The 25,887-nt window shown below is 41.5% G+C and overlaps 1 protein-coding gene across 1 annotated transcript in view; it reads left to right on the top strand.

Annotated features, from left to right (window-relative positions):
* The first annotated feature begins 767 nt into the window (after nucleotides 1-767).
* The window catches only part of SLIT1 (slit guidance ligand 1), a 193,447-nt gene continuing 168,327 nt past the window's right edge, over nucleotides 768-25,887 (top strand). Inside the window, exons 1-2 of the mRNA XM_056801672.1 lie at nucleotides 768-1,745; nucleotides 24,432-24,503. Of these exons, the coding sequence (XP_056657650.1) occupies nucleotides 1,552-1,745; nucleotides 24,432-24,503 (266 nt within the window). The 5' untranslated portion in view covers nucleotides 768-1,551. The remainder of the gene's footprint in view (nucleotides 1,746-24,431; nucleotides 24,504-25,887) is intronic.

Below are 25,887 nucleotides of genomic sequence, written 5' to 3' on the forward strand. Positions count from 1 at the left end.
AGTCTAACTAGGTTCTTAGTTTTCCTTATAGTGAAATGAAGTATGGGGTCCTGGAAGACGGGAGGGCTGGGAGGGGGAGAGCCCGGAGTGAAACTTGCGGTTTCGTGGTAGACAAACTTCCGGCCAGGGCAACTGGGGGCCCCTCAGGAGGCAGGTGGTTTGAGAGGTTCCCCCACCCCCCCAGCTTCCTCTGACTGGTCCTTTCGTCTTTGCCCCTGTTTTTTGAGGCTCGAGGCCAGGAAGCAGGGGGTGGGGGTGGAGGCGGTGGGGCAAGGGGTTCCCTCAGGAGCGCGGAGCCTTCAGGGTCTATTCCCACACGGGCCGGGATGTTGGGGCCCAACCAGCACCCCAGCTCAGTCCCAACTGCTCTGATCTCCGCACCTTCATCTAAGGGTTGGAATCCCTGATAACGTTCATGAGTTCGGGGCCCAGAGCTGGGCGGGTATGCTTCGGCCTCACCTATACGAGCTGGGCACCGGCCTGCTGCCCTTCCCGGCCCCCTTACTTCCACTGTCCGGGCTTCCCCAGCTCCATGGGGCACGCGGTCACTCCGCCCTGCCCTAAACCAGCAAGAGGCGCCGAAGGGGTTATCGAACCCTCCGAAGTGCGTGCGTGCGTGCGTGTGTGTGTGTGTGTGTGTGTGTGTGTGTGTATGTGTGTGCGCGCAGGGGCGGATCGGGGAGTGCGCTCTTGGGCACGCCTGCTAGGGTGACTGATAACGTGTGCCTGTGAGTGTGTGCCTGGCGTGGCTGGGTGAGGGGTTTGCGTGCGTATGTTTGTGGGTTATGTGTTTGCTAGTGCGCGCGCTTCTTGCAGCGCCCAGACTCGGCTTTCACTCCTTCTTCCAGCGGAGTCTCCCTTTCCTCCCCACCCCAAGCCCCCCTGCGCCCCGAGGGTCCCCGGCCCCCTCCCTCTGCGGTGCGCCGGGGTTACACCTTTGAAACTGTACCGCGGCTCCACTTGAGCTGAGTGGCCGTTTGAAGATTGTGGCGGCTAGGCTAGGGAGAGTCGGGAGGGACGGGGTAGGAGGAGTCAGGGCTGATATTTGTGCCTTTAGATTGATGGATGACTGCTGGATGTGAGTGTGTGTATGCGCGCGAGAGGGTGTGAGTGTGAGCGTGTGTGTGTGTGTGTGTGTGTGTGTGTGTGTGAGTGCTCGCGGCTTTCCCATTTTCCTCTTCGCAGCAATCAGGGAGGGAGGGAGAGAGGGAGACAGAGAGAGGAGGGAGGGAGGGAGGGAGGGAGGGAAAGAGAGGGAGAGAAATAGGAGAGGGAGATAAGCTCACTCTAGAGGAGAACTCCATCCATCCAGAGAGGCAGTGGAATAGCTAGCTACTGGAAGAGGAAGGTGCTTTGCATCCAGAAAGACACTTCTGAAGCATCAGAAGAAAGAAGCTTTTTCTCAAACCCTCTTCCCCCCAATCCCCCCACCCCCCTTGATTTTACCTGGGATTGCACACAAACCTGTGTGGTGCCTGGAGCCAAGCCTAGGACTGTAATGGTCAAAGGATCCAGTCTTCTGGCACTGAAACAGGACTGTCTGTGGGTATCATGGCTCTGAAACACAGGGCTGGCCACTCTGCATGGCTCCGGCCAGAGGTCTGGCTCTTGGTGTGGAATGCCCTGTGCCAGCTATGTGCCCGTGGTTGCCCAGCTCTCTGCACCTGCACAGGGACGACTGTGGATTGCCATGGCATGGGGCTCAGAGCCGTTCCCAAAAACATCCCGCGTAACACTGAGAGACTGTGAGTATGGGTCCCTTTTTCCTTATGTTTATTCCCAGCGGAGACAGGGCAGAAGCCCCCCACATTAGCCCCATCATTGCTTCCAGCTTAGATCGAATTCCCTAGTCTGGAGGGCACAGTTCGGAGACCTGGGTAGACAGCTATTGGATTGGTCAGTGAAGCCGGGGTTATTTCCTGAGCCAGGAGCACAGCTGCTTGCCTCTTCTTCATGATTCAAATAGCCCTCCCTAGGGTTGTAAGCTCCCCTGCTCCCCAATCCTCACTCATACCTGCACCCCCAGCCCTATTTCTCCCCTTCTTAGTAGACTGTATTGCATTCATCTAGTAACTGTTTTCAGCCTGCTTGGTAATCCCTTATGAGGTAATCCTTCTGGCACCCCCTTGGAATGGAGGCAGTTACATACTTTACCAGGCGGGAGACCTCATTTTGGGGGAAATGTGGGCTTGGAAGAGGGGTGTATCTGTGTGTGGGTGTGTATGCATTTGGCCTCTGCAGGCATGGAGGCTGCTGGGCTGCTGCTGGAGTGTTTGGGGTGCTTTGGGGAGGCTTCTCCTGTCTCCTTTTCGCTATTGTTTGTCCTGGTGCAGTAGCCCTTCCTTGCCAGGTATCACCCATCAGTTTTCCTTGTTACCCCTCTTCGTCCCCAGGCCAGATAAACAATGGGATGAAACATATCACAGCGTAGCCTTGGGATATCTTTGATACTGGGAGCTTGGGCTGTGACTGATCTGGTTCATCAGAGTGGATGTGGAGAAGCCTGGCAGAGGGGAATGGGGGAGGGAAACCTGGAAAATACTGGCCCAAGAACAGAGCTGGTGACAATACTCTTGTCCCCCTCCTCCTGCTGTGGGGCAGGGAGCTCTCTTTAATGAGGTTAAAGAGAGATTAGCCATTTGAAGTCACAAAAGCATCATTTCAACTCCCTGTCCTCACCTTACCCCCACCCTGAATTCTTGAAGAGACTGTATGCTTTTCATAGTTCTCCTGGAGCTCTGCTGGGGGGGACAGAGCATGTGGGTAGCATGTGTGTGTTTACAGCGCTTAGTAATGTGTTTCGAGCCTTATCCAGGCTCTGGGTATGCAAATTCGTAGTGTCTCTTGCTCCAGCCCAATAGTACATCTCGTTTGGCATCTCCAGGATATATGCATGCGTGTGATGGATTTTTGGACACACACAGAGCCTTTGTACTACCAGAGAGGTTATTGCACCAATAGATTTTTGAACGGGAATTTGTAGGGGGGCTGTGCTGCCTCCTTTGAAGCCAGTTTATCCTTTCTTCCCACACTCCTGTGCAAATCTAGCGGCTCTCAATCAAAGAGCCCATATTTTGATAACTTTTCCACACATTTTCATTGCTCCCAGCAGGTCAGAGACAGAAATCCGACCCTAAGGAGATCATTTTTCTCCATGAAACTTTATGCACTAAGGTCAACAATTAGGAAGCAGACATTTTCTCCCAGAACCGCCTACAGTCCGAGTCTATAAGTTTCCCCAGTTATGATCTCTTTATGGTTACATAGGGGAGAAGGGGATTGAAATTCTGCTTCTGGAATCATAGGGAAGGGTTGGGATCCCTGATGTTCACCAGTTTATTCCTTCTTCAGGTCTCTAAAGATACAGCCAGCATTCAGAGCAGGATCAGATAGTTGCTCTAACTAGAGCTGTTTCTTTAAAGAAGTAACCCTATGGACAGACATTTGTACAGTGACTCCTTTGAATCACCAAGCTTTATTGAATTTCCCTTCCCAAGCTTCCCTCCTCTTTATTCCCATCTCTGTCTCCTCTGCTCATTTGGAACAGTGGATAACTGCATTCTCTGATGTGCGGATATTGGTCCTTATAGTGTCTACCAGCCTGAATAGCCTCCTCCTTTAAAATTTTTTTTTTGTTGTTGAAAAGATTTTATCATTCATTCTTGATCTCGTGCCTTTCTCCCCCCCCCTCCCCCAGGTAATTTCTACTTTGACTCTCTTAAGTTATTTGACTTTACAGAACGAAGTGAGATGACATCCATATAAGTTTTAGACTAGTGGAGTTAAGGTAGGCTGAGTGACCAACAGGAGGACTTTGGGCTTTGCCCCCCAAGTAAATTATTCTGGAAGAAAGAGGAGAGGTCTAATTTTTACTCTGTATAGTCAGGCAAGAACTGAGTTTTGATTAGGGTTCTGACACTAGTTGTGTGATCTCAGGCAAGTATTTGAACTCTCTGAGTCTCAGTTTTCCTATCTGCACAATGGGAATAAAATTCCTTTTAGTATCTATTTCACAAGATTATTGTCTGGAAAGTTCATTGTGAACATTAAGATGTGATAGAAAGGTGAATTATTATTATTATTATTAATCTGCTGACTTTGGGTTGAGAGAAGAGAAACAGATGAAGAGGGAAATAGTGGAAAAATATAATGTTTCTTTTCAATAGACTAAGAAAGAGCTTCTGGGTAAGGAAGAGAGAAAATTAAAAAACAAGAAATTTGACAGAGCCAGGAAGGAGTGTACACGTGGACTTAAAATAGCAGTGGTAAATTCGTCTCTCTAATCAATATGGGTGTCGAGCACTATCAGGGATGGAAACAGCAGCTTCTTCTGAGGCTGTGAAATTTTTATAGTCTGCAGCTGTGCGTTTCTCTTTTGTCCTCTGGGTAGTTTCTATGGCAGCCTGTGTGGCCAAGCAACTTTATGATCCCATATTCCATAACACTGTTTAAGTCCTGTCTCCCCCAAATGATGAGGAATTGTCCTTGGATTCCAGCAGAGGTTTCTACAGAAAGCTCACCAGAGGCCCCCACAGCTGCTAAGGAAATGCAGTTCAACTAGAGCAGCTATAGGGGGTGGATTGGGAGGGGGAGAGGGGATGCTAAATAATTTACTGTAATGGAACAATTAAAATAAAGAGCTAAGGAATAGGGGTCAGGCGTCCCAGAAAGCATCTTCTATTTGTTGGACCAAGATTCAGAGGAAACTATTCTAGCTTGGTTTAAAAAAAAAACAGAACTATTCTGCTTTGATTAAAATATATATTGATTATAAAATCTATTTTTATTGAAACATAACATTTTATTAAATATGAAATGACTGTATCTTAAGATATGGGGAAAAACTGATTACTGCTGTAGAGGTCATTAGAGTCAGCTATGGGTGGTGTCAGCTCATTGGCTGGTGAGAGAGAAGGTCAAAATCAACTTCAACTTAGAAGAAAGGCTAAAGATGAGTAGGTGATACTTTAAACAGTGGTGCCAATTTCAACCTGACCCATTCAGATGAGTCAGTGATGCTTCATAGTGGAAAAAGGGAAAAAAAGGCAAAAGATACTGACCTTGATTATTACCATTTCCTGCAAAATTTTAACTGATCTAAAACATGTGCCACAACAAGGAGGGCAAAATAATTCAGCATCTTTCTTAACCAGCAAACACTTGATCTTCTTGACAGGAAGATAAAGGTGATAAGCAAGGGCAATAATGGTTTAGGATATAAAATCATTTGTAAAACATTACCAAGAAGAATTTTAGAAGATTATCAGCAATAGCATCGTCTCTCATAGCAAAGATGAGTATTGAGAAAGATTGGCATGAGATCCAAATGAGCCATATTATCTCAAGAGCATTTGTGGATGAGGAAATTGGCAGGAGGACAGCAAACAGATGTAAAATGGAGCATATTTGTTGGTGTCTTTATAACGACTTTCATCATTAGCGCCAGAAGAGTTATAACTTTTGGATCCTAGTCCCTGTGGGAGAATTATAAAGGTACCCAGTATTCAATGTAGGTTAGGTATAGAACAGCTATTTATTTTCTCCACTAAAAAGAAGGGTTTAAAACACAAAAAATTCATAAACACATATTAACAAAGACTTATAACAGTTCATATTCCTATTATACTCTTCTAGGAGATTTGATACTTTAAACATTACAACATGGAACTTTTAGTGGAACTGTTGCATTGGCATTTTACTTTCACCTTTGATTCTGTGCCCTTTTTAAGGATATTCTTTCAAGGTTTGGCCAGCCAGGACATGGCGTGGGCTCAGGTTCCTGGTGGTAGTTCTTTTCTCTAAAACTAATCTAGTGACAGAAAACTCTTCAAAATACCAGATTTGAGGAACTCCTTACTTCTTGTACAAAAGACTGGAGACATCCATCTCAGGATCAATGTTTTGTTTCCTACATTCAGGCAAAAAAAAAATCCAGAACAGAAGATATTGTAGGACCTTGAGATCCAGGATCAGATTTAGCTAGACAGCACATCTACATGCAGCCATCTGTGAACCAGCGAACCATAGCTTCTGGGGGTTGGTGGTGGTAGGGAGAGAGACTCTCTTCTTGTCACAGGAAATCCCAGTAAGAGTTTCATGCCACATATTCAGGAGAGAAGAAGATGACGGAGAGAACAGAAGTTTTTTTTTCCTTTAAAGCCTGAGTGAGCAGTTCTTCTGGCTCATTGGCCATTCTTTCTCTTGAAGCTTCATTTAGCAGGTTCTTCAAGTGCTATATAAATGCTAGCGATTATTATTTGGAAGTTGGGTGGTATAGTTGATAGATTGCTGGACTCAGTCAAGAAGACCCATGTTCAAACTATTCTCAGCCATTTCTAGTTGTGTGATGCTGGGGCAAGAAACTTGATCTATATCTGCTTCAATGTCTTCATCTTCAAGATGAGGATAATAATAGCCCCTGTCTCCCAGGATTGTTGCAAGAATCAAACAAGGAAACAGATAAAGCATTGTTCAAACCCTAAAGCTCTCTATCTCTGCTGTCCTCATGAGGACCAAGGCATGGCTGTGTCACTCTAAATTCCTTCAGAACTGAGCATGCATTCCCTTAAAGAGACAACTGTTCAATGACCCTTTGATTATTAATGCCCAACAAGGAATGAAACAATCAGATATGTGCTTGCCAGTGGGGTTTACTACTATCATGGAGAACGTCTTGTTTGAGGTGTGAATGGAGAAAGGATTCTGCCACACATTATGGTTGGAATCAGGAAGGCTCATTTTCTTGAGTTCAAATCCAGCCTCAGATACTTACTAGCTGTGTGTCCCCAGATAAGTTGCTTAACTCTGTTTGCCTCAGTTTCCTCGTTTGTAAAATGAGCTGGAGAAGGAAATTACAAACCACTCCAGTATCTTTGCCAAGGAAACCCCAAATGGGGTCACAAAGAGTCAGACATGACTGAAAAATGGATGAAGGACAGCAAACTTCCTCACTACTTTTAGATCTGCCTTCTGCAGACAAGCAGAACAAGTCTAACCCTTCCTTCTGAGAATTCCAGAATCATATCATTTGAGAGTTAGAAGGGAGCTCAGTGGTCAGGAATCCTGAATACAACACATCCAATGTCTTTTTGAAGGCCTCCAAGAAAGGGAAGTCTATCACCCCTTGAGGCAGCGCATCTACTGTGGGATGGCTCTATGGTTAGGAAAATTTTGATATCATGCCTATATTTACCTGTTTGCAAGTTCCACTCAGTAGTTTTGGCTGCCCCCTTGTCCTCCTATGGGCAATCAGACTCACTCTTTACTCTTATAAATACTTGAAGACAGCCATCCTATCCACCCCTCTCTACCAACCTTTCAGTTGTCCTTGTTGCCCTTCTCTGGATACTCTCCAGATTTTTAATATTTTTCTTAAATCGTTGCACCCAGAACTAACAGGTTTTGGACAATTTATAGAGGAAACATCACCTCCTTATTCCTGGAAGATTCTATCTCTTTTAGTGAAGTCCAGAAGTGCATTAGCATATAAAAAATACTACTGATTCTTATTGAGTTTATGATGCACTAAAACCCTTAACAATCTTTTATTTTTTTAAACCTTTACCTTCTGTCTTAGAACCAATACTGTATATTAGTTAGTTCCAAGGCAGAAGAGTGGTAAGGGCTAGGCAATGGGGTTAAGTGACTTGCTCAGGGTCACACAGCTAGGAAGTGCCTAAGGACATATTTGAACCCAGGTCCTCCTATCTCTGGACCTGGCTCTCAATCCACTGAGCCACCTAACTGCCCCCTCAACCCCTCCATCTTTTTTTGGACAAACTACTCTCTTCCATATTGAGCGTGTGAAGTTGAAATTTTTTATACTAAAGTGAAAAACTTTATATTTATCCCCCTATTGAATTTCATTTTCTTAAATTCAGCCCAATTCTAGCCTGTCAAAATCTTTTTGGATCCTAGCTCTGTCATCCATTGTTAGTCATCCCTCCCAGATTTGTGTCATCTATAAATCTGATGAAACTGCTATTCATGCCTTTATCCAAGTCCTTTATAAAAATGTTTTGCACGAGGCCAAGCCCAGATCCCTCAGGTATTCTGTTGGAGATGACTTGCCATATCGACACTGAACCATTAATAGCTAACTGCTCTTTGATTCCAGTCAATCCAACCAGTTATGAATCCTCTCACTTTGTTATCATCTAGCCCATCTCTCTGTATTCTTTGCAGGAAGGCAGAGAGACCCTTTACTAGAAGCTTTGATACAATCTAGGTTAAATATATCCACAGCATTCCCCTGATCTAGCATTCTACGGATAATCAGAAAAAAGGAAGTGCGGTTAATCTCGCAAGTTCTGTTCTTAATGAAAGTATATTGGTTTGTCTAGATTTTCACCACTTTTAAATTGAAAAATACCAGATGTCCCAAAAATCTTATTGTAATTAAGCTTAAAACTGCTTTAAGACTTTTGGGATACCCTGAAAATTCTAGAATTTTGCCATTCTAGAATTCTAGAATTTTGTCCTAGGGACCATCATAAAGTAGCATCATGATCTAAAAAAGTCTTGGTAATCACTGACTGAGATAGAAGAAAAAGACAAGAAAGTCTCATTGAACTGATTGGTCTATTGTTTTTATAGACTTTCTTCACTTGCCTTGTTTCTGGAAAATTCTTTGGTAACTCCCAAGACTAGTTTATTAGCACTGATTGAGGAAGACACTACTTCATGGAGGTCATGGACCTTTCAAAGCACTGAAATGTGATGTTTTCATCCACTTTTGGATTGTAGTATTTAGAAATGTATAGTACATGAACTACAATGCTTAAATCAGAATTTTCTGCCTGGAGTCAGGAAGAACTGAGTTCAAATATGATTTCAGACACTTAGTAACTATGTGACCCTGAGCAAGTCACTTAACCTTGTTTGTTTCAGTTTCCTCATCTGGAAAATGAATTGGAGAAGGAAAGGGCAAACCACTCCAGAAAACCTCAAATGGTGTCCTGAAGAGTCAGACACAACTGAAATAACTGAAAAATACCTTTTTTTTGTATATACATAAGTATTTGCTATGATCTCTCCCATTAGAATGAGACTTCCTTGAGTTCAGTCTGTTTTTGCCTTTCTTTTTACATCTATGACTTAACACAGAAGCTTCTGGCTTCCTCAGCTTTTTTCAAGTTTCATCTCAAATCTCACCTTCCACAGGAATCTTTTCTTAGTCCTTAATTCTAGTGCCTTCCCTCTCTTGATTATCTCTAATTTATCTTGTATATATTTCTATGTATGTAGGAAATTGGACTTTGTTTCCCACATTAGATTAGGGGGGCAGGGTCTATTTTTGGCCTTTCTTTGTATGTCTAGCACTTAGCATGGTACTTGGCATACAGTAGGTGCTTAATAAATTCTTTTTGACTTGACTATCTTCAATTCTTCCTTCCTTCCTTCCTTCCTTCCTTCCTTCCTTCCTTCCTTCCTTCCTTCCTTCCTTCCTTCCTTCCTTCCTTCCTTCCTTCCTTCCTTCCTTCCTTCCTTCCTTCCTTCCTTCCTTCCTTCCTTCCTTCCTTCCTTCCTTCCTTCCTTCCTTCCTTCCTTCCTTCCTTCCTTCCTCTTTGCTGTGACTCAAATGCTTTGTTGTCAGCTTAGACTTTTCTTATATTTATGTTTCCCCAAATCCATGTCTTCCAGCACTTTAGTCCATAGTGTTTTAGTTTTGTGGGGATGCTAATGAGCATGGAGAAGGGAGTCCTTAGGGTCTTTACCACCTCTCTGAAGAGGGAAGGGAACAAACATTTATTAAGCACCTACTATGTGCTAAATGCATTACAAATAGTCTCATTTGATCCTCACAAGACTCCTGGGAGGTAGGTGCTATTATTATCCCCATTTTACAGTCGAGGAAACCAAGGCAGATTTTCACGGGGTCACTCAGCTAGTAAGTGTTTGAGTTTAGATTTGAACTTGGGTTGTTCTGACTCCAGGTCCAGCACTTTCTCCACCATACCATCTGACTTCCTTTCTGAACTCCAAAGTTTGGTCTCTGTACTTTCCACCTTGGAACAGAGGTCTTTGTAAATAGCCGTAGTCTCCCCCTCCCCCCAGATTCATTCTTATGTTTGCAACTGCCCATTTGACATTTGCTACTGGTACCTCAATTTCAAAATGTCTAAATTTGAACTCTTCATGGTATCTTCTCCTGCCACTGGCCCCTGGTTCTAATTTTTTTTTGTCTCTGTTAATGGTACTATTATCTTTCCTGATATTGACACTTGAAATTTCTGAAATTGTTTTATAATCTCCCTTTTCCTCACTGCCATATAGCCAATTAATTTCTGAGTCCTATTTATTTTATCTCTATCTGTCCCCTCCTCCTCAGATGCTTATCTCCTCTCATCTAGACTCTTACAATAACCCTATCTATACTTGGTCTCCCTATCTAATTCATTCTTCATGAACAATCTGACCACATTACCAAACCTCCCTCTCCAGTGAACAAACTTTCAATGGTTCCCTATTGCTCATCAGAAAAATATGAACTTCTTAGCTTGGCACAGGTTTCATTGTTGGAATGGAAGTTTAGAGAGATCATGTAGTTCTCCTTTTTCTCAGATGAGGACATAATCACAAATAAGTAAATATTTATTTAGCATCTACCAAGTGCTAGGCAATGGCTCTGGCCACTGTGCCTCCCTGCTGTCATTAGCTCCTCCTACAAACACTTGTTTTTTCTCAGACATTTCCTGGATCTTTTTGGTCAACACTCCCATTTAAGTCTCTCCTTTCAAGTTCCATACTACCTTTCCAGGTAGAGCTCAACTTCCTTGGTCTTCACTGACACAGGAAGGACATCTTTGTGGCATCTAATATATGGAAGCTCTATCTTCCCTCAGCAGGACTCATTACTATGCAATAGAACCCCTTCTCCCAGCTCAAAGTCCAGACTAGGCAGGATGTATTTTGGAGAGCAGGACCCAAGAATCAGTGAATTGGAAAGAGAATTTGAATTCCAGGGCATAGGATGCTAACAAGCATCCTATGTACTTTCTTCCAAGAATATTAAAGAACTTTACTGTTCTCATTCAATGCTAACATCATTGCATTTGTATTCTATAGATACAATTGTCATTTGTAGGGTGATGGAAAACAACAAGGAAGGCACTGAGAATCTTTTAAGGCTAAAAAATGAAAGGAAGGCCCCTCTCACTACTTCCCCTGGTCCCCTCCGACTTCCCTTCCCCCCAAATGCTTCTTCCCTTCATCTGGGTTATCACTTGAAAGCAACAGGAAGCGCTGACTACACTGGGAATTCCTAAGTTCCTGGTGACCATAAATTTCTGTCCCCTTAAAAGAAACAAGTGATGCCTGGCACTATACCAACTTGCCCCAAAGCTGCTTTGGGGGATTGACCCATATTCTTTATTCCCATCCTGCTCTCCTTACTCTAATTGTTTAAAAATGAATATTTTACTAATTGTTTTTATATTGCTGTCATTTCTTAATCCCAGTGCATTCTCCACACCTCTAACCTCCCCAACCCTATAAAAGAAGTAAACCAACACATTGGCCATTTCTGTCAATGGGTGCCCTCTGCTAAGCTTAGAGTGAATCCTCCTGAGAATTGGTAGGTATACCACATGACTTCCTTGGAAGTTAAGAATGGCCACCATGTTGTTTTCCTTTACATTCTTGTGGGTTGATTTGTGTGCTTCCTGAGGAGGGGCAGCATGGAGGGTTAGGTTATCTTTGGTGCCATTGGGATGGCTGCTCCTAGGAGATGCTGTAAATAGAGGTTCTTGTTAAAGTATGGGTTGGACCGGCTGGTCTCTCAGGCCCCTTCTAATGGAGACATGGTGTGATTGCACTTAGAGATTTGGGAGAGGAGGTGGGATGGAAAAGGGTAGGACCAGCTCCCGTTATTGGGATCAGCTGGAATATTTGCTGAGCAGCAGCCTCCAGTTCAGTTCAACACTGGCATTAGCAGCTCAGCAGGACTCTCTCTTAATGGGATTTTCTTCTCAAGTGCAGTAATTATCACCATACAAATACTTATTACCCCGAGCAGATGATGACCAGACCTTGTATGGGAGCCATCGAGTGCATGACAGAGCATGAACCCTTTTGAGAGAGAGGACCTTGTCTCCTTTCTGGTGGTTGCAGTTGGGATGGTCATTCATTCAATAAACATTTAGTAAACTATGTGTACCAGACATGGAACCAGGTACTAGGTACATAAGCCCAGGAACAAGGGTTTGTATCTTGCCATCAAGGATCTGTTAGGGCAATGTGACATGATGTATGGAAGCCAATGCAAAATTTATATATAAAGTAAGTTTGGAGTCATTTCCAGGGGACGGGCACTAGTAACTGGGGGCCTCAGGTAGGAAGAGGTGTTTTACAAGTCCACAGGCATTTATTAAGTGCCTACGATGTGCCAGGAATTATTCCTTTAAACACTGTGTTTGAGCTGAGCCTTGAAAGAAACTATGGCTTCTGCAAGATGGAGGTGAGAGAGAGTCTTTCACACGTGGGGCAGCTTGTGCCAAGGCCTGGGTGGCTCTAGGAGATGGAATGCCAAGTATGGAGGATAACCTGTGGGCTGGTTTGGCAGGAGTTTATGGTCCACAAAGGACCATATGTTTAGTCTGCAAAGGTAAGTTCAATGGAACCAGACCAAAGAAAGATTCTCCATGCCACCATTGCTTCATATTTATGGAAGACCTTGCTAGATTCTGGGCACTTACTCTGTTAGACTGTGGGGGGATATAAAGAGATATGAAATAATAATACTAACAATAAAATAGCTAAAATGTTTATGACACTTCAGGTTTTACAAGGCACTTTATATATATTACCTAATTGAATTTCAACTACCTTAGGAGGTTATAGCTAACAATATTCCATGATTAAACAGCTAAATAAATTAAATAGTGTCAGAGGCAGCATCTGAACTGACTCCTCATCTAGGCTTATTCCATTATACCATGGCACTTTTGAAACATGGTCCCTACCCTGAAATAGCATGCAGTAGAGCTGGGGAGATAGGATATATTATAATAACAATTATAAAATAATAATATTAGTGTATACAAAGTTCCTTGCAAATGTTATCTTGTTTGATCATCACACAATCCTGGGAGATAAGTGCCATTATTACACTCATTTTATAGATGAGGAAAACCAAGGAAGAGAGAGGTAAGTGACTTTTCCAGGGTCACACAAGTGACTGAGGCTAGGTTTGACCTCTGTTCTTCCTAGAGAAAGCAAGGAAACTATCACATAACCATAATCTTTTTTTCGGCTCGATGCTCTTCTGTTTCTGTGGGCTCTTTTAGTTTGTATCTCAAAGAACTCTGACAATGCATAGGAATCCTGATAACAAAGCGTTCTCTGGGTCCAGTGCTATCTCTACTGTGTTGTCTGTCTGCCTCATGTCCAAAAAAACCCCATAAGTGTGTGTGTGTGTATGCACATGTGTGTGTATGTGTGTGTGTTAGGAATTTCAAGACCAGTACTTTATTACAGTTCCTTATTTGAGGTAAAATCATGGATAGAATTCTGAATATGGAGTCCAAAAGATGTAGAGTCAAATCCTGCCTTCTAGCTGAATGACTATGTAACTCAATCTCCCTGAATCTCATGCTCTGTTAAATAGTTCAAATCCCACCTCAGCAACTGAATAGCTGTGTGACCCTGGTAAGTCACTTAACCTTTGCCTCAGTTTACTCATATGTAAAATGGGACAATAAAAGCTCCTAACTGCCAGGATTGTTGTGAGGAGCAAATGAGATAGCATTTGTAAAGCACATAGCACAGTGTGTGGCTCATAGCAGATGCTTAGGAAATGCTTTATTTCTTTCTTTCCGTACATGCTACTGAAATCAAAATCTTGACATATTTATGTATGATTTGATAGCTATATGCAGAAAGGGCTGGGAAAGGAGACAGAGAGACTAGTTAGAAAATTACTGAGGGGGAGATCCAGGACTTAACATGGTGGATCATTGAAGGGACATGAATGCCCTCATTTTATAGATGAAGACACTGAAGTCTGGAAGAGTGAAAGCCAGGATTTGAATCCCAGTTCTTTGATTCCAGGTCCAATGCTCAGATACCAGTTATGCTTCTTCTTAGAAATGGAAATTTATGTCATTTTTCTCGTGTGGCCAGCTTCTGACCATTTCCTATGTTGTGGCTTTGGAATATTCTCCCTCATTCTTGGGTCTTGATGGGTCTCTCTGGTTGGAGTGGTGGTCAGTGTCTTAGGTCATTCTGTGATTTCTGATCCCTTGACATATAATGAATAATAGGAATGTAGATTTAGAACTTCATAGGACCCTTAGAAACCATCTAGTTCAACTTTCTCAGTTTACCTATGAGAAAAACCTCTACAGAGTGAAGTGACTTTCTTAACATTAACATTAAGTGGCCAGTGAGGAAGGTAGGATTCAAACTGACAATTTATGACTCCAAAACTCTTTCCATTGTTCCACCAAATAATGAGAGAAGAATTTTTATTGGTAGTGGAAAGGCATCCCTCTGGATTTCATCTTCTGCTAGAAAGATCTTATGGACAGCCTGGTCCCCTGTTGTATTTGTGTATAGCTTCTGAGAACATTATATCCTATCTCTGTGACAGATTGTTTTCTTCTCCTGTTTGCTGGAGTAGGCACATACAAGGAACATCATTCTGGGACCTTCATGGAGGTAAATGGCTTTACGATGCCCAAGTTCCCAGACTAACCCAGTTCCACTTGTGTGATCATCAGTGCTTGGTTCAAACCCACAATCTGGAAGGAAGTCGTAAAGCTCAGAGACGAGAGACATTTGTGAAGTGTTGGCTTAGGGATTCTCCTTTTGGGATATTCTACTCTGTCTCCCCCATTCTGAAACCCAGAAATATGGCAGCAATTTATCCCTGGTGGCCTTTAGAGTTGCCTTGAAATGGACTTAAGTCAGAAGGGAATGAGGGATGCTGAAAGAAGGCTTCACCTTCCCTCCTCAGTTCCTAAGTAGTTTCTTCCACAATTCAACAAGCATTTATTACTCCTCCTGTCCCTGTACTTGTCTTCCATCATTGCTGAACACCCAAGTGTTGTGAATGCCTTTAATAGCTGCACTGGGACCATATGGCAATAACCCTTTTACTTAAGAGACGGTCTGTGATTTAGATCCTTCTTGTTCCCATGTTGACTCTTGGGGTCAGGAGGCCCATGAAAGATTCTCTCTGAAGTCTAGGGACTAGCTTAAGAAAACTTTTTAATGAGTGGCTGTTCCTGCCATCATCAACTCTTCCTCTTTTTCCTTGATTTTCCCGGGTCTGGACAATTTCTCTTGGAAGAGGTTGTCTTTCTTAACTTGATGTGCTTAATTAAGACAACTGAAATGACTTCGTTCTCTTTTTCAGTCATTCTTCCGTAACATCCAACGATTAACTCCTATTGCATGGAGGTTGTGTGTGAGAATCATCGGCGATCCTGGAAATGATGGGGAATAGTATGGTTGCCAGTAACCATGGCAGCAGCAGCTGCTAACGAAGCTTTTGTTGGCTGGTATCCATTTGGGGAAAGTACTCCTTGCCCAGAATGTTTGGGGGGAAAAAACAAACAAAGACCATGATGTGCCCAATTCTGCCATTGTTCTAACACCATTTGTAACCAAATTGGTTTTAGTGCAGATTGGACTAGAGAGCCTCTCTCTTTTGTCTTCCCGTTCCCTTTTGATAGAGATTTGAGTGAATGAGATTTCCAGGGGGACATGCTTCAACTGACTATTCCTCTTGGACAAGACTTTCCCTTTGGTTCTTTCCTGTATAACTCTATTGAAAAACAGCTGCCCTAATCCAGCTGGACCACTATCCCAAAGGGAAACACAGGGATACACTGCTCTTAAGCATATAAGACCTGTCGCCTCACTTATTCATTTATTCATTTCAGTAAATGTTTATTAAGTGCTCACCATGGGCAAGTCCCTGAATTAGGGGAGTAAGAACGTCTCCTTTTTCTGATATCTGGCAGGAGAAGAATTTTGAGGACCTCCTTAACTCCCCTTTGGTCTCTCCTCCCCAGTGGAGTCTTAGGACTGAATTTCCTTTTGCGTGTTCAGGTTTCGGAATAGCCAATACAGGGTCTAATAATCGGGTATACTTTAGTAATGGATGTTGGTGAATTCCTCGGTAAAATACCGGTGTGCAGGGCTTGAAGAGCCAAGGGTGCCAGGATTAAGGGTTCAGAATATTTCTTTTATTCCCACCCTCCTGAGGAAATTGTAGGGCCTCATTATGGATTATCACAAATGCTCAGATGTGGCATTTATGGTCCAATTTGTTGTCTTCTGAGAACACTTGAGAAATCACTGTATGTTCTTAACTCTTCCCACGTGATCTCACCTTGGTTGGGATTTTCTCTCTGGCTTTTCAGTATCTGGTTGGTTTTGAGCCTTGAATTTAGGGTTTAAAGATTCAGGTTGGACTTTTGTCTGTGACATTTACAAGCTCTGGGAATTCTGCTGTCACTCTTTTCACTTCCTCACTTGTAAAATAAACTAGATTATCTCTGAAATCCCTTGAACACATCATGGCCCCTGGTTAACTGAATCAAGATTCATTGCCTTGGATTATTATTATTATTATAAACCTTTACCTTCCATCTTGGAATCAATACTGTGTATTGGTTCCAAGGCAGAAGAGTGGTAAGGGCTAGGCAATGGAGGTCAAGTGACTTGCCCAGGGTCACACAGATGGGAAGTGTCTGAGGCCAGATTTGAATCTAGGACTTCCCATCTCTAGGCCTGACTCTCAAACCACTGAGCTACTCAGCTGCCCACCAAATTTATTATTTTTTAAAATCTCAATTTTAGCCAAGACAAGTAAGAGATCTTAATTACTTCAGTCTGAATTACTATAATCCACTAATGACCAGGCCTATGATATAGGTTGGCAAGAATATAGAACCTTCACCAGTCAGGGCCACTCTAGAACTGAGTCCTTAGGATTTGGCATGAGTCATTCTGACCTTGAACTCATAATATCCTTACAAGAATGGACTCATATATTCATGGAACTTTTTCATTGGATGAAATTGCCTTGGTCCCGTGGGTTTAGGTCTAGATTAGGTCATTATTCACGGTCCTGGGGCCCTAAAGAGGATCAGTTTCCTTGTAGGTTCCCATTGGTAAATTTAGATCAGAATTCTACCTCAGAGAATCCATTCCCATTTAGATTTCTGACCCCCACCGGCCTTTCACCCTGCCTGAAATCCCCTGAAGGCCTGTCCATACCCTCTGGCTCCCCCAGGCAGCTGCTGGAAGATCACCATGGTAACTGTGATCAGAAGGGCCACCTGTTGGAAAAATAGGAGCCTTGTAAAAATGAATTTGTATTTTTAATTTTTTTTTCTTCATTCGGACAGATTTTTTTGAGGCTTCAAGTGAAAGTGATTGGCCCCAGCTTGGAAACCTGATCTTGATGGGCAGTCATGCTGAGCTGGGGCAGGTGGGATTGCCCTTTGGAGGCAATTTTCTTACCCTAAGTGGCAATAATTTCCCCTTAAACTGCAAACTTAGGAACTTTATTAGCCCTTTAAAGATGTCTCTTTCTTGTGGGGGAGCTGCAGCTTTAATGGCTCTCCCCTGAGATTGACAGCACTTAGTTTCCAGGGTCAGAGGAGTGTGGCTGAAAAGGCAGCTGTTACTGGTGCTCTGAGCATTTGATGTGAGGCCAGTGAGTGGCCTAGATGTAGGGCTGTACATGGCTTTTCACACCCCATCAGAAACCAATCTGCCAGGGTAGAACTCCAGGGATCTTGCCAAGGGTTTTCATTAAGCTTGTTGCCTGAACTACTTTTTGTCAGGATGACAGGGAGAAGAGAGTACTTTGGGCCCAAAGGCCCAAAAGGCTGCAGGTAACATCTTAGAGTACACATCGGAGGGTCCCAGAGGATGCTGGAAAACAGCTGGATCAAGTGCCAACTGATTGTACCAGTATTTCCTCTAGAAGTATCCAAGGGACGGGGCAGCTATGTGGCTCAGTGGATAGAGAGCCAAGCCTGGAGTTGGGAGGATCTGGGCTCAAGTCTCTTCTCAGATACATCCTGGTCAAGTCACAGTTAATCCTAGTTGTTTAGCCCTTATTGCTCTTCTGCCTTGGAACTGATATTTAGTATTAATTCTAAGACATAAAAGTTTTTTTTAAAGAAGTATCTAAGGGAGGGCACTAATTAAAACGAGTACATCTTGAATCTGAAACAGAGGGTCCATCAGCTTGCTGGGGCCATCCTTTAGGTCTCTCAACATGAACACATTTAAGGAATTTAAGGAATAAGTAAAATCAACCCCCTTCCAAAATCACAAGATGCACATGTATCTGGAAAAATCTGGAGGAAATGATAACAAAACTTCACAAAAATGGCACAGAGAGTTTGAAAATATCAGTGGCTGCAACTAAAGAAAGCAAGATGAAAATAGCTGAAGACAGAAAGTTAGATAATTTGGTTAAAATGGAGAAGCACGCTCAGAAAATGCTAGAAAAAGATTTGGAAGAAATGCATATGAAAGTAATGGATCTATAAGGCCAAATAAGAAGAAACTTCAGAGCTACTGAGATTCTGGAAACTACTGAGAGAAAGGAGATCATTAAGGCTGATTTCAGGAAATTGTATGATAACATTTCCCCAAAAGGTGTTGGATTCCACGTTGAGAAAGTTGATTGGGATCCCATCTCAAATACTTAATTAGTTGTGTGAGCTTCTCAGGCTACTTAACTCACAAAGTCTCCATCTCTTTGTAAAAATAAAGGAAATAATACTCATATTCCCAACTTCATGAGGTTGTCATTGTGAGCAAGCCTTAAAACATTTATTATTGTGAGTTGCTGTTATTGTTATTATTATGATTTTTAAACCCTTATCTTTCATCCTAGTAATAATTCTAAGACAGAAGAGCAAGGACAAAGTAAGTGATGTTAAATGACTTGCCCAGGGTCACACAGCTAAGAAGTGTGTTAGGCTAATTTTGAACCCAGGTTCTCCTGATTTAAGGACTGGCATTCTATTCCACTGGGCCACTTAGCTGCCCCTGTTATTGTTATTATTTTAGCATCTTTAAGTTTCAAAAACAAAATGACACCCTGTAAATAGAATTCACAGGATACCAAAAAGAGAAACTTAACATTCATCTCATCTAGGCACATCATGGACAAGCTTCAAAACCACAATGACAAAGAAAAATCTCCAAACTGTCTAGAGGAAGAAACAGATCACCTATCAAAAACTATTGCCAGGGTTTCAGAAAATTGTTTAAAAAACCAGAAATGATTTGAGAAAATTAGAATATAATATATAAATTTTTAAAAACAGACCTTATTTCCAGAAAGAAATTTCTAGCTATCTGAGCTATATTGGAAAACAAAGGATAGATATTTAAAAACCAAAAGGTTCTCAAAGAATTTATGGAGCAAAAGCCATGTTTTAAAAGAGCTTTTTGAAACTGAGAGGTAGCTGTACCAGGAAAGCTAAGTACTTGGAACAATGACTATTTTTCAATTATGATGAATAGTTATTATCTTAATGAGAGAACTTCCACAGGGTACTTAAAAATAACTACATTATTGATTAAACTTTTGGAATGAGATGGCTGACCTTGGGGTGGAGAAGATGACAGAAAGGCAAAACAAATGAATAAAAATAAAAGTATATGATGAAAAAGGAGTTAAAAATGAACAAAGGGAACAAAGTAAAGTTAGGTGAATGATGAGAAAAGATGGAATTGGTGGCCATCCCCAAGCTGAAAAGAGAAAGGAGGCTCAGTGGATAGAGTTAGGAGGACCTGGGTTCCAGTCTGACCTGAGATACTTCCTAAGTGCATAACCCTGGGCAAGTTAGTTAACCCTCTTTGCCTAGCCCTTGCCCTTCTGTACCAGATCATGTTACACGATCACATCCCATTCACTTTGAATTTTTCATTGTCTGATTTCCACTGTACTATTCTTCCTTCCCCCCCTTTTTTCCCCACTTTATTAGAACAAAACCTTACTGGTGTCTATTGCCCCATATGTATGATCTTCTGCTTTTAGAATGTAATTTCTTAAAGGGCAGGAACGGTACCTTTCAAAAATCTGTCTCCACTGCTTAGCACAGTTGTTGCCATTCATTCATGTAGCCTATAGGATCCATGTCTAATGCAAAAACATGTGCTCAGATTTAATCAGAGACATTAGACACAAATCAAGGATTGAGAAATGTGGATTTAATGGACACATGGAGAAAACTTAATGGGCAAAGTAAGGAATATCCATTTTCACTTTAAGCATTCATGGAAAATTCACAAAAATGGACCGTGTTCTTGATCCTAAGTGAAGTCCTAAGCAAATTTGGAAAAGTATAAATTTAAAATACATTAATCGACCCTAATACATTAAAACTAGGAGTACAGTGATAGATGATCGATGCTTAGATCTTCACAAGATTTTAAAAAGTAATTTGTTAATGTTTTGATTAAAAAAGGATTTAATAATAGAAGATTACCTTCAAGGATAATGACAACAGAAATACCACATATTGCAATGTAGGCAGCCAGTTCGATGCTTAGAGGCAAATTTATAGCTTTGAATCCCTGGATTGGCAAGAGAGACAAAGGATGAATTAACAAATTAGGTCTGCATTTAGAGAAAATAGAAAACATGCAAAGTAATACACCAGAAGGAAAGTAGAAAAAGAGGATTATTCAAACTAGAGTAGAAATGAATAAAATGGAAAACAAAAAATAATTGAAATAAAGATAATAATTTATTTGTTTAATCAAGAAACATTGATTAAAATACCCCAAAATTAATTTAAAAAGAGCAAATGCAGTCTCCAGAATTAAAAACAGAAAGGGGACATGATAATGTATACAATAAATTTAAGAAAACATTTATGCTAATATTTGAAAACTTATGAAATAGATGAACATCTGTAAAGAATAGCAAGTACCCAGCCTTACATAACTGGAAATAGATAACCTAAATAGACCAATCTCAGTGAGAAATCAAATAAGTCACTGGTGAAGCTAAGTTCAGATTCCATACTTAACTATAGTAGTTGACAGTCTTATTATGCTTCTTCTTATACTTAAATTTTGCAAAGCAGTTTACAGACATGAACTCATCTGAGCATCACAACTTCAGTGTGAAGTAGATTATGTAGATCTTTTAATCCTCCTTTTATATTTTGTGATTTGTTCCTCCTATTTCCCCTGCCTGCCTCAGTTTTCTCATTGTTAAATGAGAGGGTTGGACTTCATGAGTTCTCTCTCAGTCCTGAGTTTAGGATCCTATGACTCCATAATATCCAAGAAGTTATTCAGTTCTGTTGATTCTATCTTCACAACTCCTGAATCCATCCTCTCTTCTCTATTTCCATGCCAGTATTTTAGTACCTCCAACACAAACCACTGCATTAGTCTTTAAAAAAAAAATTACATTTAAATACGCAGGTAACTCCCTCCTTGCCTCCTCTCCCTCCATTAGAGAAGGTCTCATTTGACAATTTATATATAAAACTATGCCTTACGTATTTTTATTTATCAGTTCTTTCTCTGGAGGTGGAGGTACACCAGTCATTCTTCAAGCAATATATTTGGTTGTTGTGTATAATACTCTCTTGGTTCTGCTTCTTTCACTCTTTATAATTTCTTGTTGGTCTTTCCATGTTTTTCTAAAATTAACCTGCTTGTCAATTCTTACAGCACAATAGTATTCCATCACAATCATATGCCACAACTTCAGTCATTCCCCAATTGATGGGCGTCCCTTCGATTTTCAGTTCTTTGCCACTACAAAGAGAGAACCTATAAATATTTTAGAACACATAGTTTCTCTTTCATTTTCTTTGATCACCTTAGCAAATAAACTTAATAGTGGTATTGCTGGGTCAAAAGGTATTCATAATTTCATAACTTTTGGGGCATAATTCCAGATCGCTCTCCAAAACAGTTGGATAAGTTCATAATGCCACCAGTGGTCCATTAGTGTCCCCACTTTCCCACATCCCCTCCAACATTTGTCATTTTGCCTTTTTATCATTTTAGTCAATCTGATAGGTGTGAGATGATATCTTTGAGTTGTTTTGATACGCACGTCTCTAGTAATAATTTAGAACATTTTTTCATATAGTTATATATAGTTTTGATTTCTTCATCTAAACACTGTCTTTTGATCCTTCATCAATTGAAGATTGACTCATATTCTTATATTTTTGACAAAGTTCTTTATATATTTTAGATACGAGACTTCTAACCATGAAATAGCCTTTAAAAACATAGACTTTTATTAAGATTTTGTTGATTTTTCATCACCTACATTTCCCCCTATCTCACTCTCCTTCCCCTCTTCTCACAAAGAATTTTTTAAAGGGAAGAAGAAAAAAGTCAACAAAACCAATCAACGTATTAAAAAGAAATCTAATGTTATATTCAATGTTTCCCACCCATGGATCCCCATTTCTGCAAAAGGAATGGGAGAGTGATCTGGATACCTTTTCTCCCTTTAAAAAAAAAGGACAGTCAGGTATCTCAGTGAATACAGCACTGGACCCAGAAGACCTGACTTCAAATCTAGCCTCAAGAACTTCCTAATGGTTTGACTCTGGGCAAGTCACTTTAACCTCTATTTGCCTCAGTTTCCTTATCTCTAAAATGGACATAATAATAGCACTTGCCTCCCAGGGTTGTAGTGATGATCAAATAATATAATAATTGGAAAATGCTTAACACAGTGCCTGGCACATTGAAAGCACTATATAAATGCTAGCTATTTTTACTATAGGGGCTCTTAGCCATTTTTGTGTGTCATGGACCCCCTTTGTGTGACTGGTGATGTTTATAAAAACTTTCTTAGAATTAAAAAAAAAAGTTATTAATGGAATGAAATACTGAATTTCAGTTAGTAGTTAGTGAAAATAAAGATGTAAAATTGTCCCACCTGAGTTCATAGACCTCCCCGCCTCCCCATTCTACCCATGGATCTCTTGGGAGAAGAGCGCTATCTGTGGGCTCCAGGTTAAGAATCCTGGTCTGCTACATCAAATTCATACTGTACTGTCTGTCTTTTAGGGCCATTCATGAATCAATTAACCTCTTTGTGTCTTAGTTTCCTCATCTATTAAAATGAGAGGGTTAAACTCAATGTCCTCTAAGACAATGATCCTATGATACCATCATAGTTTGCAGCAGGCAAATCGGTGTACCCTCCCTTCCCTGAACCTGCCTTGCCCCTCTGAGCTGTGATTAAGCTGTTGCCTTGGCACTTCTTCTGGTGAATCCCAATATGTGTGTTTCTTTCCAACCTTGACATTGTTTTCTCTGCCTGGTATGTCCCCCTTTCCCCACCAATTCAGCAAATATTTATTATGCCCCCACCGTGAGGTCCTCAAGGGCAAGGACTAACATTTTTCATCTTAATATCTCCAACACCAATCATGGTAGTAAGTGTTTCTTTCATGGCACATATGTAGCAGTGGCGCAATAGATATCTATTGAATTAAACTGAATGCCCTTGAGGACCTCATGTTTTACAGGGATTGGAATATAATATATACACTGATAACCATCATACGAGGTAGCAATAATAGGGGCGAAGGAGAGATTCAGACATAGTGCTTTGGGGATATTGAAGAAGTTCAGAAGGAGACACAGATCAGGGCCACTTTATTGATACAGGTTAGATTTAATTTCTGCTTCTTGAAAAACAAAATAGATAAATGGAAATTCATGATTTTTTGTCTTGTTTTGGTTTTTACAAAATCCTCTTTATTGTTCATTGTATTTTGCAATATTTGTATTTGTGGAGGGTTAAGTCAGAAAAATTTGATAGAAAATTTTGAAGGAGAGAATGCTTTTAGCAGGGGATAGGGAAACAGAAGGAATGAAGAAAAATGCCATAGAGGTGGAGAATGACTTTAGGAAAGACAAGAGTTCTAGAAAGTGAGGAGGGGAAACCTTCCTTTGTTCTAGGGATAGGGGACACTTGCCAAATGCACACAGGTGGGAGATGGCGCATCAAATTTAGAGAACAGCCAGCAGTCCAATTTGGCTCTAGACACAAGGTACATTAAAGGGATTAATATGAAATAGGGCTGGAAAGTTAGCCAAATTATGAAAGACCGTAAATATTAGGCAGAGGATATTGAGTTTTATTTTATGGACTGTAGGGACCCATTGAAAGTTTTTGAGCCAGGCAATAACATGGTCAGAACTCTGCCTTAGAATGATTATTTTGTTCCCTATGCAAAGGATAGTTTGGAGAAGGGATGAATGAATAAATAGAGTTAGAAAGATGTAAAGAAAACCACAAAACTTCACTTAGGCTGTGTGATACACTTGTGTGTTCAGGTATATTAGTTGAGAAACATAGTGTTCTATTTAGCAGATGGCAGGTGGTGCACATAGTTTGTATCCTTAGTCTTCTAATCTGCTCAATGAGTGCTTTTTCTTCTTTGCTTCTCTAGGGAACTCAACGGTAACAACATCACTCGGATCCACAAGAATGACTTTGCAGGGCTGAAGCAGCTGCGCGTGTTGTGAGTGTTTCCTTTCCTTGTCTTCTTCTCGGTCCCTTGCCCCTTTCTCTTTTCCATGGTCCATTCTTGGCACTTTGGTTGCAGGGTTACAAGGCTCCACTTGAGTTGAGGGATGTGAGTGATGCCCTGTTAGGGGCTGAGTCCTGGCTTCGATTGGTAGAGAACTAACAAGGAGCCGTTCTAATATGGGTTACAAGAAGGACCTCTCCAAAGAGAGCTCACAGTCAAGGGACGAGATGGGGAAACAGGAAGAGTCTTTTATTTGTGTGTATGTGTGCCTCTGAAGCTTCCAGATCCAAGCAGTTATCCCATATCAGGGGCTAGAAATTATATGTTATAGAAACTTCATTCGATACCCATGGAAAGAATACTGCTCTCGGAATCTGGAGACCCAGCTTCTAGTCCTAATCAACTGCTGATCTGTTGTGTAACTTTGGGCAAGCTTCTTTCTCCTGGGTCTCAGATTCTCTATGTAAAATGAGGGGATTGGACCAAACAGACTCAGAGGTCCCCTGGCTCGCTGGCTGCGGACCTGTGAGATAACAAACATCTAAGATCCTTTCTATCCCTTAAATCTATGATCCAGTGGTCCTAGGAGCCATTGGGATAGGGGGTACAGGCACCAGCTCTGGATTCGGAAGTCCTTGGTTCAAATCTGTCATCTGCTACTTGTGTGGCCTTGGGCAAGTCACTCAGCTTCTTTGCTTCTGTTTCCTCATCTGCAAAATGGAGGGGTTGGACCAGAAGGCTTGGGAAGTACCTTCCAGTTGAGACCTATATCTGTAGGTAACAATGGAGGTCCCTTCTAGCTCTGACATTCTAGGACTTTGTGAGCTCCATAAAACTGGCCTTTATGTCTTTAATTCAAGAATAATAAAGACCAGGAACAATAAAGGTGGGATGTATTTTTGAAGCATCCATAGTGAAAGACATCTGATGCAGCTAAACAGTTGTAAATGGGTATGACTATCACCAGGGACAAATAAAAAAAGTTTGGGAGCATGAGGAGCTCCTCAGTGCCACAATAGAGCACTGGACCTAGAGTCCGAAAGATTCCTCCTCCTGAATTCAAATATGGCTTTGGACACTTACTAGTTGTGTGACCCCAGGTAGGTCACTTACCACTGTTTGCCTCAGTTTCTTCATCTGCAAAATGAGACAGAGAAGGAAATGGTAAATCACTCCAGTATCTTTGCCAAGAAAACACCGAGTGGTATCACATAGAGTCAGACACAACTGGAAAAATGACCAAACGTGGGCAGCCAAGCTGAACAGATCCAAGGATCGTGGATTTATAGCGGCAAGGGACCTTAATTTTATAGATGAGGAAATTGAGGCAGAGAGAGGTTAACTGACTTGACCAGGGTCACATCACTAGTTCATA

Source organism: Monodelphis domestica, chromosome 1 (assembly GCF_027887165.1).
Source record: "Monodelphis domestica isolate mMonDom1 chromosome 1, mMonDom1.pri, whole genome shotgun sequence".
NCBI lineage: Eukaryota > Metazoa > Chordata > Mammalia > Didelphimorphia > Didelphidae > Monodelphis > Monodelphis domestica.